The 17119-nt window shown below is 50.8% G+C and overlaps 6 protein-coding genes across 6 annotated transcripts; 5 read left to right on the top strand and 1 right to left on the bottom strand.

The window, feature by feature from the left end:
- Nucleotides 1-3315: 3315 nt before the first annotated feature.
- Nucleotides 3316-4099, top strand: BDV14DRAFT_195939 (putative membrane protein; the record flags this gene model as incomplete). Its single annotated transcript, XM_073772340.1, has 3 exons — nt 3316-3532; nt 3638-3988; nt 4041-4099. The coding sequence occupies 3 exons, from the start codon at nt 3316-3318 to the stop codon at nt 4097-4099; spliced, it is 627 nt and encodes a 208-aa protein (XP_073632643.1).
- BDV14DRAFT_165021 (uncharacterized protein) lies at nt 4049-5206 on the bottom strand. The gene is made up of 4 exons (XM_073767279.1): nt 5055-5206; nt 4961-4998; nt 4834-4904; nt 4049-4742 (listed from the first exon to the last, which is right to left on the bottom strand). The coding sequence occupies exons 1-4, from the start codon at nt 5093-5095 to the stop codon at nt 4650-4652; spliced, it is 243 nt and encodes an 80-aa protein (XP_073632642.1). The 5' UTR covers nt 5096-5206; the 3' UTR covers nt 4049-4649.
- A 49-nt stretch (nt 5207-5255) lies between these two features.
- On the top strand, nt 5256-7822 carry BDV14DRAFT_86285 (exosome nuclease subunit RRP6). Its single transcript, XM_073777717.1, has one exon. It carries the CDS (start codon nt 5360-5362, stop codon nt 7691-7693), a length of 2334 nt encoding a protein of 777 aa, XP_073632641.1. The 5' UTR covers nt 5256-5359; the 3' UTR covers nt 7694-7822.
- Nucleotides 7823-8216: 394 nt separating this feature from the next.
- On the top strand, nt 8217-8522 carry BDV14DRAFT_195936 (ferredoxin; the record flags this gene model as incomplete). The annotated part of the gene is made up of 1 exon (XM_073772339.1): nt 8217-8522. One exon carries the CDS (start codon nt 8217-8219, stop codon nt 8520-8522), a length of 306 nt encoding a protein of 101 aa, XP_073632640.1.
- Nucleotides 8523-8952: 430 nt separating this feature from the next.
- Nucleotides 8953-10829, top strand: BDV14DRAFT_86274 (Golgi transport complex subunit COG5). The gene has a single exon (XM_073777716.1). It carries the CDS (start codon nt 9242-9244, stop codon nt 10676-10678), a length of 1437 nt encoding a protein of 478 aa, XP_073632639.1. The 5' UTR covers nt 8953-9241; the 3' UTR covers nt 10679-10829.
- Nucleotides 10830-11837: 1008 nt separating this feature from the next.
- Nucleotides 11838-13991, top strand: BDV14DRAFT_165014 (flavin monoamine oxidase family protein). Its single transcript, XM_073767278.1, has 4 exons — nt 11838-12271; nt 12331-12368; nt 12428-12816; nt 12916-13991. Exons 1-4 carry the CDS (start codon nt 12026-12028, stop codon nt 13854-13856), a joined length of 1614 nt encoding a protein of 537 aa, XP_073632638.1. The 5' UTR covers nt 11838-12025; the 3' UTR covers nt 13857-13991.
- The last annotated feature ends 3128 nt before the right edge of the window (nt 13992-17119 follow it).

The raw sequence follows: 17119 nt of genomic DNA, 5'->3' as shown, positions 1-17119 counted from the left end.
GACTACTACTACTACTATTACTACTACTTGGAAGGATTCCTGGCTCTTACGTAGACTCGGCCATCGCATCCTGTTTAGATAGACTTGCAGGTGCAATCCATGGCACTTCTTGCTCCTCCATCTGCTATACTCTGCTCTGTAGACGGCAATCTGCATAGTGCATAGACAATGGACTGCTAAGAAAGTGATTCAGGAGTCGCTCTCCACCTCCACACCACACCATCACCCATGGACCGCCGCTGTGCCTGAACCCCCGATCCATGTTTCCGCGCTTTGTTCCTGGCTCGATTTTGGTCAGAGTGGCAAGCATTCTGTCTGTCGCTACTTTTCGCTGCTTTTTTTCCAATGATCTTCTAGTAGAAACAAGTTATTCTCTCATTGAATTCATAAGCTCTTGCGACGGATGGGCGATTTCCGGCCTCTTTTTCCCAAGCCCGGACGCGCTGATGCAAGATGCAAGGGGGTTAATTTTGCACATCCGCCGCAGCCAGTAGCTGAACGTATAGAAATTCGACAATAAAGTGCAGACATGCTGACTGTGCCATCCATGAGACTTTAGCGTCCTTTACCCCTGGCCCGGTGCGTGCGTGCGCCGGGGGCGGCGGTAGAACGCGCAGGCTGCTGCAGGCCAGTGTCCACCGTCCACTGTTCCGAACTGCCGCATCCGGCCATCCTCGCCACTTCCACCCCCCAACTTCGGTCGGCGGAACCCTTTTTTCTTTGTTATCTCGCTTCCGTGCAGAGTGCGGACTGATGGGTCTTTTCTGGTGTGATTAGCTTTCTACTGCCTATCAGGCTGGTTGTCGTTCAGCAATCCTTGTCAAGCAGGGCGGCTCGACGGCACAGCGTTAATCGTGATCAATTGCGCGCAAAGCTTCGGCCTCACGGACCACTTGACTCGATCGCTGTCTGTGCTTTTGACTTTCGTAATGCCTACCTATCTCCTCCAAGACTTTGCTGGAATCACCATACCAATGGTCCTTATCAGCTTCCAAAAAATGCCGGACGTCATCACTCTTTCAGAAGCTCTCTTCCTTGCGATTCATGCTTGGGCCTTGGCTCGCATGGACAAGAATCACAGGGCAAGACAGGACATGGGTGGGCTTTGGTGTGCATGGAGCGCGTTCTCTTATTGGTGCGTTGTGGCTTATTGATAGGCCCACCGTTCCTCTGATAAGAGCTGCTACTCTATCAGACATCAACTCAGGGAGGTAGCCGCTGTAGATGCAGGTCTCTGTTCCTTCTGGCTATTTCTGGATATGAAAGATCGATTCCTGTTGAGTATTCCTCCTTTCAGTGCTCGCTACCACGGCGATTGTGCAGTCCGAATTCATCTAGCAGTGTGGCTGTTCAACCTTGGTATCCCTCGAACATCACTCAAATTGAAACTTTCGCATGACTAGTCAGGTGGAGCTCGGTTCCAGTTCCTGATTGCCAAGTTCCAACCCCGCCATGTGTCGACCCTCCTGGTACCTGCGTTGCACACTCTTGGACTAGTCTCCCGACTCCCGAGAGGTCCGAGAGACATGGAATGAGACATGCCCGGCATCAGTCTATGTTTAGACATCTCATCATCCCAGCTCTCGAAGTCATCATCTGACACATTCTGAATGAGAGTTTTTAGCCGCCAATAGCTCGGGCATTTTCCACACCGTAAAACTTGTTGGCGATGCTAGTCAGATCCAAAATCGCATTACATCATTTCTCCTGAACCAATGGATCGTCTAATGATGATGCTTCAATAGTCACCAGACCCTGACGTCTCGAGGTGGATCTGTACAACTGCTACCACGGATTAAGTTGGTAAGCATACTGGAGGAATGTGCTTTATTGAACAAGTTAATGGCATTATTCCAGCTCCTGCTCCCTATCGTGCATTCGTGCTCCTGCCGGCAGCGGATAGAGTGGACACTGTCAATTTTGATATCAAGACTCTGCGCGCCGCTAACAAGAGCGATCGTCAAATTGGCAACAACAATTGGATGAGATACCTCTTGACTTGCACAGACCCATGGAAGCGGACCTACAAAATGAAGATTAACCGCCGTCAAATCCACCGCTTTTGATGAGCCTAGCATGGCGGTGTAACAACTTCAGCATCCAGCTCTCTTCGCTCTGCTGCAGTTGAAGTCAGTGCGCCGTTCAGGGGGGTAGAGCTTAATTTCTTGCTCCGTTGATCAGCTAGTCCGCTACCCCGCCATTTTGATGAGGATAATTTGAATTTGACCGGCATGATGGATCGTGCCAAATGCAAATGCAAGAATACGAGGTGTCAGGTCACTTGAGGCGAAATCGTGCCCAACCCCGGCACCTGTCGATTTGGCCCATGGTTGCTTTTTCAGTGACGTTTTATTGAATTCTGGGGTTGGTTTGTTTGTCATCGATGATCGATCGGGTTGGATTGGTCGTGATCAGTATTTGTTTTGATATCGTTATTTAGTTGGGGCCGATGGGACGTTACTCGATAGGGCTTGGAACTGAATACGACCTTGAAGTCGAGGCTGATCGCTGACCAGTTCGCACAAGGATACTTCGCTGCATCTACCCTTGCTTAGCTCGTCACCAGCCTCGTCGCTTTTCAACCCAGTGAAATATTATCCTAATCCGGAGTCCGGATCTATAACCCGTCGGAGTATGACTGCAAAGTCCCAACAAGCCGGTCGTCCCGCACGTCCTATCTCACGACAAGGTCACCGAGACCTAAGCCTACCCAGCGGTGTAGAAAAGACATCCCTGCTATGCCGGCTTATCACGTCGTCTCACGACTTTGAGGACCTGTTTCGAGTCAGGGCCAGAGTAGGTACGTTAATAATGCTACGGAAGCTACGAAATGCTCGGTAGGTGAGATACCTACTACCCGTCGATTACTCCGCGAGCCTTCGGTATTTCCCAGACTGGTGAATGAGCTTTGGAAATAGGTAGTGCCATTGGAGAGTGACCGGGTCTTGAAATCTGACATGCAACGAGGACGCTGGATGGACATATCACGTTCCTCATCCTTGATCTCTGGACGAGCATAAAGAATGTGCTTTTCGACAGACTTCAAGGCTCTGACAAAATCATTTGACCATTAGTAGTCGAGAACATTGTTGGCAACACTGACAATGCTATATCGTGGCCGTCTGCGCCGGACGGTGGTTGTATGAAGCTCTAAAAAAAAGAGCCGAGGTTCAGTTTGTAGTATGGTCTTGGTGTAGGCACTAACAACTAAACTAACTATTTCAACTCCAAAAAAAAAAAGAATATATGGAAACACCCGACTAAACCTTCTTTCCCTCCCATGAGAAAAGAAAAAAAAATCGTAAATCCATCAATATGCCACCCCCTCAATCATCCCCCGCAAAAGCCTACCTCCTTTGCTACAACGCCCTCAGCGCTATCCTCTGGCTGCGCATCCTCCTAACCATTCTATCGTCTGTCTTCAGCCCCAATGCCTCAACCTCAACATCAGAAGCTATCTACGCAGCAATTGAACCACAAGCAAGATGGACCCAAACCCTCGCGATCATTGAGATCCTGCATTCCGCGACAGGTACGTACTCGATTCACCCGACCTCTTCCACGCGCATCTACTCTGTAGACGCAATCAACACAAGCTATGCATGATATAACAGTACACCAAACTAACAAGGCAAAGGCCTAACCCGCTCCCCCATATTCACAACATTCACTCAAATCTTCGCGCGAAGCGTACAAGTCTGGGTGATAAATTACCTCTACGCCTCAACAACCTCTTCATCCGTTCTATACCCGGCTATGCTCTTCGCATGGTCATTAGCGGATACCGTGCGATATACCTACTTCGCAATCTTACAGAGCAGATTCTCTGTTCCGGAGGTATTGAAGTGGCTCCGGTATTCGCTGTTCACTGTTTTGTACCCGGTTGGGATTGCGGGGGAGTGGTGGCTTATGTTCTGTGCTATTGGGCAGACGGGGAGTGCGTTGGGGAGTATGGTGCTTTGGGGGTGTTTGGGGCTTTATGGACCTGGTGAGTTGTCTTTACCTCTGTTTGTAGGGGTGGAGAGCTGACTAGATTGCAGGTTCTGTCATGATGTATTCGTATATGTTAAAGCAGCGGAGGAAGACGCTCGCAAAGTAAACGTGAGAAGGGGGTTGAGTATAGAGTTTGATAATTGCTATCTACCTATCTAAATGATGGGGTTGCTGGTGAGTACAGGTGTGAATTTCTGGGTCCCAGGCAGATCTGACAGCCATGGCACCAGTCGCCAATGGCAATCTTGAAAAAGTGAAATTGTACAGTTCCAGAAATGCGGTCATTGGATACCAGGTCATCCGGTTGATAGCATGAACTAAGAAACCCGCGCTGCCGGCGTTGGGGTCTCGGCATTATCGGAAGGTGCTCTGCACAAGATGACAAGATAACAAGTGATGGTGGTGGATCATCGCTCAGAAGCCAGAACACGTATTCGTACACTGCAAGATTATGATATGTATAACCAGAAACATAGCAGCAAGCTCGCCGACACCAGGCGCCTTTAGTGAATGCAAGATGTATCGTACAAAGTCGTAGACTTCTATTCGTGCAGAGAACGGAGATTATGGCAAGGCGATGCTGATTCAGACTCAGAATGACTGCACCAGTTGTTGCTCCGAGAGTTGCGATCAAGGTTCCGCTGTACCACCAATCATCACGTCCGTCGATTATACTCGGAGTCTGTCTCGGGTGTATTCTTCCGCGCTTCTTCGAGCATGGTGTCAATGCCTCGCTCCTTCAAAGTTTTCTATTCTAGTGGTCAGTCTCTATTTCTTTCCTTGTGCAATTCGAGGGTATTTGAGGGACTTGTTGCGGTATGCGGAGTGGCAAAAACATACCATGAGGCAAGTTTTGTATTTGGCAAAGAGTTCTTCGCACTCGTTGTACTTGGAGTCTCCACGCAAATATTCTGTTTATCATCTTAGTAAACCGATTTGAAGGATGTGTAGGTGCGAATGAACGTACTCTCGCTGTACCACTTAAGGAAGCATGTGTCGTATTTCCTGAAGGAGACGGTTGATTAGCCTGGGTTCCTGAAGAGGCATGAAAAATGGCACACTCTTTGATGCCGTTACACTCGGGAGCTATTGAGGCAGCCATTTTTGATCAATAATAAGAGCACTGTTGTGGGAATGACGATGTAATGATCAATGGAAGAGAGAGAGCTATCGATCGTCCAGCAGAATATCGGGGAAGCTACGGAGATCACCCCGTTGCGGAAGGCGGTCACTTGCGCGCAGAGAAATTTCTCCAACTCCGCCTGCCGCATTCTTTCTTTGTGCTCGATCCAACTTTTGTCTTTCACTGGTCGGATTCTTTCTTTAAAGAACCTGACTCTGCAGAGACAGATACGATCAAGCCGATATGGATTCCGCGGCCGACTTTGCGCCGTTCCAGAAACGGCTGCAGGATTCTCTGATTGGAGTTACGCGGACCGTTGGACAACTGCCCGTCGACGATCTCAGCTTTCATCGCACCTCGAACGCAGAGGTTTCGGAGGGGTTGGATGAGCAAAGCGGGCGCTTACTCTCTTTGACCTCGTCAATCTTGAAAGCAGCTACTGCAGGAACCGACATTTCTGCGCCAGTCTTGTCGGATCAAGATTCAATCGAGGATAATTGGCGGGGCATTGTGGATGTCATTGATGCGCTGCTGGAAAAGGCGGACGCATGCTTGGATGAGTTTACTGGTGTCATCAAGAAATTGAGCCCGTCGGTGCAGGAGAAGGCTGAAAATGAGGAGAAGAGGCAGGCTGCGAAGCGGGATCAAAACTTCCCCACCGTCTACGACTATGGCCCTTCGAAGATTCCCAAGCCGCAGCTTCAGTTCGAGCACCAAATCGACCCTACGGATACCTCGCCTTTCAAGCCGTTGCTTAAGACGAAGCCGCATGCTATAGAGTCGCTAGAGAAATCCCTGGCAGCTCCGGCTGACGCCCCGCAAGGTCATCGCAACCCTTACGAAACAGAGATTCGCGGCGCGAAGTACCCTGCCTCTGCCTACGAGAAGTCGACACCAATTGACTACCTGCGGTTCGAGTCGACAACTGCGACATTTGTGGATACTCTGGATGGGGTGAAGGAGATGTTGGCAGAGTTGAAGTCTGCGAAGGAGATCGCGATTGATTTGGAACATCATGATGTACACTCGTATCACGGTCTTGTCTCGCTGATGCAGATCAGTACTCGTGAGAAGGACTGGGTGGTGGACACGCTTAAGCCTTGGAGAGAGGAACTTCAGATGCTTAATGAGGTCTTTGCAGACCCCAGCATCCTCAAGCTCTTTCATGGATCGAGCATGGACATTATCTGGCTGCAGCGTGATCTCGGCCTTTACGTCGTGGGCATGTTTGACACGTACCATGCTGCGTATGTGCTCAACTACCCGAGGAAGAGTCTCAAGTTCCTGCTGCACAAGTTTGTCAACTTTGAGGCCGACAAGAAATACCAGATGGCTGATTGGCGAATCCGCCCTCTTCCGTCTGGTATGTTCGACTATGCTCGTTCCGACACACATTATCTCCTCTACATCTACGACAACCTGCGCAATGAGCTTTTGGAGCACTCTACGCCCAATGAAAACCTTGTCGACTACGTTCTAGAAAAGTCCAAGGGCGAGGCTCTGCAGCGTTACGAGCGTCCCGTGTATGATGCAGCTACAGGACAAGGTGCAGGCGGTTGGTTTGATCTCATGACGCGCAGCGCCGCTGTCCTCAACAGAGAGCAGTTTGCCGTTCTCAAGGCCGTGCACGAATGGCGCGACAAGGTGGCTCGCGAGGAAGATGAAGGCGTGCAATGCGTATTCCCAAAGCATATCCTCTTCCGAGTCGCCCAGTCAATGCCAATGGACATTGGCACGTTGTTCAGGACGATATCCCCAATGACACCAATCACCAAAGAGCGCGCTCCAGACTTGCTTGAAGCCATCAAGACTGCAAAGGCCGAAGGTGCCAACGGCCCTGAATGGCGCGACATCTACGTCAAACCCAATCGAATACCGCAACAGACCGAAGCCCCCTTGACGCCGCCGCCGTCACATGGCGGGCCATTCCTCAAAGCCTCTCGCTACGATGTTTCGCAGTTTTGGGGTGCTGTGCTGGATTCTCAAACGCCTCCTCAATCTCCACCTGCATACTCTCTAGTCGCCTCCGCTGAGGCACTCCGTCTCTCCCTCCCTCTACCGCCCATGCCGAGAACAGTCTCCGAAGCCCGCGACAAACTAGCCACACAAGCGCCCAAGCCAGCCGCTCCCACGCCAACACCCAAGAAGGAAGTAGAAGAGGAAGATAAGAACAAGGTCTTCACAGTAAAAGAACTCGGTGGTCCTCGCAAGCGCAAGGCTACACCAACACAAGCAGCCGAAGCTGAAACCACCTCCTCACAAGAAGAGCCCGAGGCTCAGGACGAGCTTGCCCTAGACGAAGTTCCCCTCGACGTCGACTCACAACCAACAAAGAAACAGCGCCGCAAGGAGAAGCGCGAGAAGAAGAAGAAAGAAAAACAACAGCAGCCTGCTGAGGCCGAGGACTCGACACCTTTCAACTATGACGCAGCCGATTCTATTCTTCACGCTCCTCAGCCTAAGTCCGGATTGCCGTCCAAGAAGCCGTTCAACCCGTATAAGAAGGCACTTGAGGCGCCATCTGGTGTGCGGAAGGAGAAGCGGGAGTTGCCCGGTAGGAGCCAGACCTTTAGGTAATTGGACTTGGGCCTCATCGCATCAATTAGTTGTTTCATTATTCATATGTGTGAATGTATTAGAATAGGTTGTTTAGTGACACGAATGCATAGCGATACCCTACGTCAACTCCAATCTCGCAAAAAGCCCTCATAATGAAAGATGCTTCGACTTGGATTTTGAACTCCGGCACAGATACTGTAGGCTTCTATCACCGTCATCTTACATTTAGATATCCTCCGTGATCAGCAAGATTTTCAGCACAAGGCTGCTTTGGGACTGTGCTGTCATGATGATACTGTAGGGCTGCATCATGATGTCTTTAGTGCCGGATTAATCAACCGGCCACTGGGACTTGACGCCTCATTGACAAGCAAATCTTGAACCTCCTGCGACATGACAGTATGCAAGGTTATATAAAAAGGGAAAGTTTACATTCTATTACTTTTATGCGATCATCCTTCTTGATTAAATCAACTACTAGTCAACTATCACACCCATCAACCCATCCATCTCTAATAACCTTCCTAACAAACCCTCCAAAATGCCAACCTACAAAATCACATTCACAGACCCCATCACAAACAATGACTCCTCCTTCCAATGCAACGACACAACATACCTCCTTAACGCAGCTGAAGCAGCCGGCTTCGACTGGCCCTATGTCGGGCGCGAGGGCCAGGACGCTGTTTCCGCCGCCCGTCTCGTCTCAGGGACCGTCGACCAGAGTGAACAGAAGTATCTTAAGGAGGAACATGTGGCTGATGGATATGTCCTGACGGATGTTGCTTATCAGCGGAGTGATTGCGTTCTTGTCATAAGGCAGGAGAGGGCGATTCCTTGTATGTAGGGACACTGCTTGCCATTAGCATCGTTCTTAGTCCACGACCTGGTTTGGGTTTATGGTCACCTGTATAGTTCGGATTGTTACTCTTTCGACATTGTTTTCTTTTCACAGATTGCTTATATGTATATAAAGATGGTGGTACTGGTTGTAGTCATTCACGGAGGCTCTGGCATACTTTGCATGTTAGCTCAATCCGGGAACTCTGCTCTGGGGCACTTTTATATATTTTGTCGCTCTCTCCAGCAAATTCAAGAACTTACTACGTTCATTGTAAATGATCGATCTCAAGTGTACTCTGTATAGTGTTATGGGTTGCCAGACTATGAGCTGACTAAGCCGCTAAGCGATCCCCTGCAGGCGACATCAAAACGTCCTTCAACTGCATGAGGATAACCAGTCAACAACTCTTCCGATATCACGCACAACTGGCGGTCGATGATAGTCGCGATCCCTGCACTGCATTAAATGGACCTGTCACATGGGACTGCTACCAGGTGTTAATTGAGTTCATCGTGACGAGGTGGCCTTTAAGTCGAGACCGAAATACAGCACTGCTATCAAGCTACCACTAGCTGCACTGCTATTTTCAGACCAGTCGGTTATCTGCGCCTATATATTCCGCAACTACACTCTTTGATAGCGAGTCAGGCCAGTCCGTGCTCGCTAAGGCAGTTCTTGGAGATTTAATCTAGTCAGCCAGCAAGCAAGCAAGCTAGCTAGCCATGGCGGAACCCTCGTACATAGACTACGAGGCCTTCCTAGACCCCTCCTTCAGTCCAGCCTCATTCGCCAACTCCCTAGTTGTCGCCACGAACAATGCAACAGACACACCGCTGGACCTGTCAACCCCGCTTTCCCGGGTCCTGTTCGACCTCCAAGAGATCGACACGCATATCCACACGCTGACCACCAAATCAGCTCTCCCGCTGCTGACGCACACGGGGGATCAAACCGCCGCTGCGGGCAAGATCCTCAGGGAGGCAGATGAGCAGATCGCTGCTGTCTCGCAGGGGTATGAGCGGTTGGAGCGCGAGGTGCTGCGCAAGTGGGAGGCTGCGGAGGAGGCGAGGGTCGCTGCGGAGAATTCGCTGGCGACTGTGCGTCTTGCAAGGGCTGTGGCAAGGTGTGTTGCGCTGGGGAGGCAGCTGGATGGGCAAATGATGGAGGTTACTGGTCGTGGGGGGCTGTCGGGGTCTGGATCCGGAGGTGGAACTGACGATGGCACGGCGTCTCCAGGTCTAGGTCCAGGCTCGAGCTCTGGCCGAGACGATACCCGTGCGCTCGAGCGCGCCGCATCTACAATCGTCAGCCTGCGCCGGTTACTGTCTGATATGGGTCCGGGCGAGGAAGGCTACGGCCTAGACCGGGTGAAGGTGATCCGAACGCTCAAGTCGGACCTTCTCATGCCAGCAGAGAACCTCATCAGAGCGCGCGCCCAGCAAGCCATCAATCGGTTCTCCATCTCATCAACATCGTCAAGCAACGGCGCCACAACACAATCAAACTATAAGCAAGCGCGCGACGCCAAAGCCCGTCTTATCGCGGGGGTAAACGTCCTCTACCTCCTCTCTCCACTACCACCAAAGACATCGACCACAGAATTCACACCAGACCTTCTCCTCTCCACCCTCCAAGGCTTCATCCAAACAACAACAGTCGCCTCCCTAAACGCCCTCTCCCGCGGCCTAACCGCACTCCCCTCCCTCGATAAGATCCTCCCCGAGATTTCCGCCCGGTGCCAGGATATCCTTGCGCTAGAGACAATCCTCAGCTCTATCAAGCCTCCGTCTCATCCATCTCTACCAATTCTATTAACCACAGAGCCAAAAATAACAACGAACCTCCTGACGCCGCTCCTAAATACACTCGACACATCCTCCCTCCCTTCTTACTTCTGGCGCTCACTGGCCTCATCACTCTCGCCCCGCGTGTCGGAGATTATCAACCGGGGTGGTGTAAGCGCTCGAACCCTCCGCTCGAACAAAGATAGACTGAAGAAGGAGATAAGGGAGTGCGTGCTGCGCGGGTCGCAGTTGCCGGCGTCATTTGGGATTGAGAAGCGCGCGACTGGATCAGGGACTCAGTCGAGCGGCAGCGGGAACTGGGAACGTGAAGCGGCTGTTATGGTTGGGTCTGTTGCTGGTGTTTTGGAGAGGTAGAGTTGATCTATGACTGGGGACTTCGATATAGATCTTGTGAAGAGGACTTACAGTTCCATTGTACTGCTTGATTCTTCAAGGGGACTGTAAAGAATAATTTCACCTACATTTTAGAGCAGGGGTATATACATATCTAAGCACGCTATATTGATGCACCAAAGATCTAATTGCATATCATCATTGCTACCAATTTATTGTAATACCATGTCTACCCCTTAGAGTACCGTCGCATATAATATCGTGCCATAAAATACTATCAGAAGAATCTTCAAACCTACCCACCCAGGTAGACAGGTAGGTACCTAGGCCCGGTAGGTACGGAGTACAAGTCCACCCGCACGGAAATGTCTTCCACGTACCTGTCTATCCCGAACCTGGGCCTGGACCTGAACAATAAATAGTTTTTTGACGTAGGCGACAGCCGACAAACATTCAATAAATCCAATTACCAACCTTAAGGTCGGCTGATCATCAAGTGACCGGAAATGTCTTCAGCTTGTCCACGCAATACACCCACGTACATGTAGACACCACACTACATAAGCAGCCGAGTATGCACCAATAACATCGCTACGTTACATCACTTCGAACGTCCCAGCGTCTTGAACATACCACCTAGCTCAATTTAATAAAAGCCCGGCCAGTAGCAGAGCACCTGCATCTTTTGCTATTCCCGTTCTGCCATTAGGTAACGTAGGTATCCTCTTAGTCAGGCTCTCTGCTTCATATGGTCCCTCTTCTTCGTAAGAGCCTCGGCAAGGATTCAAGACCCCGAAAGTCTTGAAGATCGCTTTCTGGGTCAGTGGAGAAAAAGTCAAGACAGTGAGATGCATTAAATAGAGTAACTTCGGCAACGTCGGCTATCTTTGTTGCGCTAAAGATAGGACACAAAGAACAGAGCCCCTTAAGCGTCCTTGTTTACCTTTGTCCATCATGCTCATCAATGTCTCGTATCATGTTCAGCTTGACGGATTATCCTGTGTGTTCGCCATGCTTCACTCTCTTGCTCATTAGTTATGCCCTTATAGTAATATGGTATATCGATCATAGTACTCATGTTCGCTTAACAGGATACTCGAGTTGGGAAGTACTATCTTTCCACTGCTGCCATGTCACGGTTGTGCGGGTCATGTTCTTTGTCTGACAGGGCTCGCAGTCTTTTTGAAAGGGAAAGGGAAGATGAAATAATGAATCGGGCACACGGCGCAGGGGAAGTCTCGCCGGATTGACGAAATGCTCCATCGCTTGATTCCCCTGAGCAGGCACATAAACTGGTCATGTCCTCGAAAGACGGCCAGCATCCATACCCAGACTTGAGATTATTCATCATTCTAACAAGACTAGAATATGGAAGTCAGAGCTCATGCGCGGGATACCTACACAGTGCCTGGTCAACAATCACGGATGAGCCAGGACTTCGCCGAATTTACTGAGTACCTGCTCTTGCAACCAAAGGAAAACGGAGCCACAGGCAAAGGCCGCCATGTGGGAATCATAGGCGCCGGGTTTGCAGGGCTAAGATGCGCAGAAGTCCTAATCAACGGCGGGGCCCGGGTGACTGTACTTGAGGCTCGCAATCGAATCGGTGGACGAGTAAGACTCTGAAATAGTACTTATCAAGAGCTTTCGGGCCTGCTAATAGCCGGATTTAGGTCCACCAAACGAAATTCCGCGAGAACATGGTTGATATGTGAGTAGCTGCTAGCTCAGGACACTGTTTGTAAATATTGACATGTTTGGATTCAACAGGGGCCCGAACTGGATACACGGAACATCAACCAATCCTATTTTGGGATTGGCTATCAAGACCGGCACTATCCTTAGCCAGATTAAAGAGTCCCCGTGTATTTTCAAGACTGACAGTCAGCTCCTGTGCAAGACCAAGGCGGCAGAGCTGTTGGATATCCTATGGGATATTATTTTAAAGGCATTCAAGTATAGCAACGAGCACTGTATATCAATATCACCAACAAAGAGTCTTCAGGACTTTGTTATCGAAGAGGCCTATCATATGGGCCTCTCATTTGAAGACCAGGCTCTTATATTGCAAATTGCAGAAATGTGGGGGGGGTTCGTTGGCGATCCCCTGGATAAACAAAGCTTGAAGCACTTCTGGCTGGAGGAATGTTTAGACGGAGGTACGTATCCTTTACGAGGCTGTATTGAAATTGCCGCCGCCGCCGTTATATTCGGCTGTCAGGCACAAGAGTTCATGCGCCAGCTGACTGGAGGAATAGAGAATCTATTCGTGGCTGGCACCCACTCGAGAATTCTCCATGCACTTGCAGAGAGCGTACTGGAACATGCTAAGATCATTACCGAGGCGCGAGTCATCCTTATACAGAACACCGGCGTGGAAAATGATCCTCGTGTCCTTGTGAAGACCAAAGACAGTCGCACTTTCAAGTTTGACAGCATCGTGGTAACGGTTCCATTGGGCTCATTGAAGCGCCAAAGTCCAGCCTTCTGCCCCCCTCTACCACCACAGATAGACAGAGCTATTGACAGAGCAAACTACAGCAGCCTAGAAAAGGTGCTCATTGAATTCCCATCTGCGTTCTGGGAACCGGTCTCAGCCCAGGAGGCGGGCAGAGATCCAGGTTCTTTGTCAGCAGCAGCATTTGAGTCCTTTGCACATTTCCTGCGCCCAAAATACTCCAAGCAAAATCCAGAAGGATGGTACGTAGAGCTCCTTGCTCTTACATCGCCCAATTTTGGCCACGAAGCCCGCCCGACGCTCCTGTTTACCATTTACGGCCCCTGCGCCAAGTACGTGACATCCCAAACCACTACACTCGACGCTGCGTCGCAGGAGTACTTCAACTTCCTCGATAGCTTTTTCCAACCCTACTACAGTCTCCTTCCAAACTACGACCCCGATAACCCCTGTTGTCGGCCCACCGCCGTTCTCGCTTCCAACTGGCGCAACGATGAGCTCGCGGGGTATGGCTCCTACATGAATTTTCAGACAAGCCATGTGCCGACAGAAGGGGAGAGGGAAGCAGTCAGCCTTGAGGATGATCTTCGGGCGTTACGGCAGGGTATGCCAGAGCGGAATATCTGGATTGCTGGTGAACATGCTGCACCTTTTGTGGCGCTGGGGACCTTGACGGGGGCGTACTGGAGCGGAGAGTCAGTGGCTGTTAGAATGCTGCATGGGGAGGGCTTGAACCGTTGAAAGAGCAAGCAGTATATTACCGTCATATCTCAGGCGCTATCTGGAAACTGCCTACCATACACTAAATTTAGACCTTTGACCAGTGTCTGTTTTTTGGGGGAGCAGAGGGGTCATGGTGATACAGTAATATATTCCTTGGTAATTATGGGCCTCTACTACTACCGTATATGCAGGCCAGAGGGGTAGAGTAGGCAAAGCATATCACAAGCAAATCTCCCCTCTTATCGTCCGGGTATCAAGGTCCTTGAGATTACCTCCAACGGCTCCAACTTTAACCTTACCTAGTACCTTACGCGTGACGCGCGTGAAATTTCTGTCTGCTTATTCTGTTCTTTGTAAAGAGTAGTACAGTATAACTGAACGGCCTCGGAGACCATCGCCGACTATCGGAACTGAAAGCGTTGAGCCTCAACTTTACAAGGCGGATACCGAGTATGATACGAATGTTTTCCGCAGACGAGATATTCGCTTGAGGAAGTGTACTCTGCATCAGGCACAATAACGACGAAACGGCTTTCATCGGCCTGGAAGTAAGCAGGGCAGGTATTACTACATACCGTCAGCATATTATCACCTGATGGGAGCAGCAAGAGGCGAGCCTGAGCCTGTGCCTCGCACCTTGCACCCCGCGTATCTCGCCACATCAGCATCAGCATCAGCATCAGCGTCGATTCGCGTTCACCGGAGCTACAAGTCCGAAAGTACTGTGCTGCTGGACTGCGTACTGCTGTACTGCTGTGGACAATGCAATAAGAATAATCTTATTGCTTATGATATGCATGTGGTGTGCATGGGTATACGCCGGACGCGAATCAGACGATGCCTGATTGGGTGGGAGGTGCTGGGAATGAGGGTTGGAGGTTTTCACCGCTAGACGGGGCAGGGTCCGCCCCCTTGAGTAGATTGGGTGTACGGAGTACCGCGGAGGGAGGGGGGGCAGTTGAGTTCATTAAAGATGAGTGTTGAGTTGTTGGTGGTGCTTTAAGGTCCGAGATCCAGGTGAGGTCTGGACCTACAGTTAACTACCTATAAAGTGGTGTTGCCTGAGAAACGGCGCAAGTATATATACTTTAGAGTTGTACCTCGTACCGGTTCCTTGAGGCAGAGCGGGCAGTCAAACTATTGGATGGAATGGAAATTCTCATCGCAGCCTGATCAGTCGCAAAAAGACTAACTGATTCGCAATGAATCCTGCCAAAGTATCAGTGCTAACAAGCAGCTAGAGCAGGTACCGACGGGTTGGACAGGGAATATCCGAGACTACGCCGGAGGAAGTCCGGCGAGGGGCACTGGCAGCTGACCGTTATCGCCGGGCAGGGATTCCCTCTCGGTAAGATGAGCCAGTGCTGGTCAAGTTGCTTTGTTCCTTTTTCCTGAGAAACCTCCGAGTGGTGGTGGCTCTGATAATGATCCCTGCCACCCTGAAACCAGGTCCAGACCAGCCGGCGAAAGAGGAGGGGCAAGCGCTGGCTGATGTGGCGCGTCTGGCGCTGTTCCTGTGCCTCTGGATTCCAAGTTTTGGGAGGGCTGTCGTGTATAGAGATTCAGGATTGGTGGTCTCTTCGCCTTTCTTCCAGCCCCTGGTATCGCCACTAAGCAAGATGCATCTGGAGTATGGTGTAAATGGCGTGATTGGCTCTTGGCTGGTAGGGATCGTATCACGACAGTCAGGTGCAGGGACGGCGATGAGCGATGTCCAAAACGATATCTTCGAACAGAGCTAATGCAGCAGCAGCTGTCATAGAAAGGTGGTTGGGTGGTGGGGTTAATCGTGACTCGCCCATCGTCCATATTTTTGGTACGCTGTAGACTCCAGTAGACTAGACTGCAGTAGACAGTAGACTACGGTAGTATGTAGCTCTGCGACCGGCACGAACTTTGACCCCACCATTTCTCCACAGTTGACAACCTGCCTTGATCATCGATTTCCTAGGATCCTTGGGAAGACTGCGAGTGCGAAGAAGAACTCCGTGGTGAGCGGTTGTAACAGGACGGTCGCAGGGTGGATGTTGCTGTTTCGGCCAATTGTCGCGACTGTGGGGGAAGATCATGAGGTCGGCATTGCGTGTCCTGTGCGGGATGAGCGCAGGATGATAACCAGGAACAGGGCATGGGAAGGGCAGTGACGCTATGAACGGCTCAAGAAAGAGAGAGAGCTTGCGAAGACAATTGCCGATCCAAGTGTGAGATGAGCGACCGTGGCTCCTGCACTCTGGGGTACTCCGACCCTTCCGATTGTGTACCAGAGTAGTAACCCCCAGTCTCTGTCTGTCTGTCAGTCTCCCTTCTACCCGAACAAGCACTCCATCTTGTCAGCATGTGGTGTCAGAAGTGTCACAAAATATACTCTGTACTGTCGCAGGTTCAGTCCAGGATCACCTCAAACCACACGCCTGACTCAAGTTCTCAGCCAACCCCTCACGATCGAATGGTATTACAATTCGGCAAACTGAGGTTATTCCTACATACTTTGGACGCAGTGGAGATTCCTGTCCACGCCCTAGGCACCTCGCTGCAGCCGTGGTCGTCATGGAAAGCTTCAGCCTAATTGGGGCCATGAAATCCACAGGAACAAGCTTTGGTTCAAAGTACGGACCTTGCTCCGGGGAAGTAGTGGCCTGACAGCGCAGCAATCTAGGAGTAAAGGTAAAGAAGGAATGTGGGTGTTTGTACGATCTCGATGCAAGGTACTCACTCCTGCATGTACCGCGTGGCAACGTTGAGGTTGAATATGTGGACATATCGAACGGGGATTTTCACCACCTATCGGGGATGCCGGCCATCGAACACTCAAGTCTCACCGTGTTTTGCGCCGGCAGCACCCTGTCGCCTTCGTGGCTGGACCCTGTCCCAAAAGTCAAAGAGCCCTACCTCTGTCAAGGAACTCGTTGTTCATGGATCAAAGTGTCGAGCTACCATAGTCCAGATCGAGCTCCCTGCGAATGGTAACGTCACTAAGCCCACCACTAACCATGAACCAGCGCCTGGGCCCTGGCCTCTGGAATCTATTTGCGCCGGAAATGGAAAAATGAAGAGAAATCGCAGACATCATGAAGAACTGTGGATCCTGGATGATAGCGACAAGGAAGATCGTCGGTCGTGCCTGGATGGCGGATGCTGACAGGTTTTGGCCTCCAAGGCGTAGTCGAGGTACAGAGTAGAGGCAGTAAGTAGTCCACCTGCCATGGCCTGCGTTCTTTGTACTCTGGCAACCCTCGGAAAGGGCACCCGGAGTGTGGACGAACCCCCCGCTCATGGGCTGT

This window comes from Aspergillus stella-maris, assembly GCF_047715825.1.
Source record: "Aspergillus stella-maris strain CBS 113639 unplaced genomic scaffold BDV14scaffold_4, whole genome shotgun sequence".
NCBI classification, from domain to species: domain Eukaryota; kingdom Fungi; phylum Ascomycota; class Eurotiomycetes; order Eurotiales; family Aspergillaceae; genus Aspergillus; species Aspergillus stella-maris.
The sequence above is the reverse complement of the archived record's forward strand: the minus strand, read 5'-3'. Positions and strand labels throughout refer to the sequence as shown.

Bases quoted from the DNA above. Each gene is read 5' to 3' on its own strand.
- BDV14DRAFT_165021 (XM_073767279.1), bottom strand. From the start codon at position 5,095: ATGGCTGCCTCAATAGCTCCCGAGTGTAACGGCATCAAAGA. The intron at 4,999-5,054 runs GTGTGCCATTTT...CGTCTCCTTCAG, and splicing joins GAGTGTAACGGCATCAAAGA to GAAATACGACACATGCTTCC. The intron at 4,743-4,833 runs GTATGTTTTTGC...CCACTAGAATAG, and splicing joins AATACAAAACTTGCCTCATG to AAAACTTTGAAGGAGCGAGG.
- BDV14DRAFT_86285 (XM_073777717.1), top strand. From the start codon at position 5,360: ATGGATTCCGCGGCCGACTTTGCGCCGTTCCAGAAACGGCTGCAGGAT.
- BDV14DRAFT_86274 (XM_073777716.1), top strand. From the start codon at position 9,242: ATGGCGGAACCCTCGTACATAGACTACGAGGCCTTCCTAGACCCCTCC.
- BDV14DRAFT_165014 (XM_073767278.1), top strand. From the start codon at position 12,026: ATGGAAGTCAGAGCTCATGCGCGGGATACCTACACAGTGCCTGGTCAA. The intron at 12,272-12,330 runs GTAAGACTCTGA...AGCCGGATTTAG, and splicing joins GCAATCGAATCGGTGGACGA to GTCCACCAAACGAAATTCCG. The intron at 12,369-12,427 runs GTGAGTAGCTGC...TGGATTCAACAG, and splicing joins CGCGAGAACATGGTTGATAT to GGGCCCGAACTGGATACACG.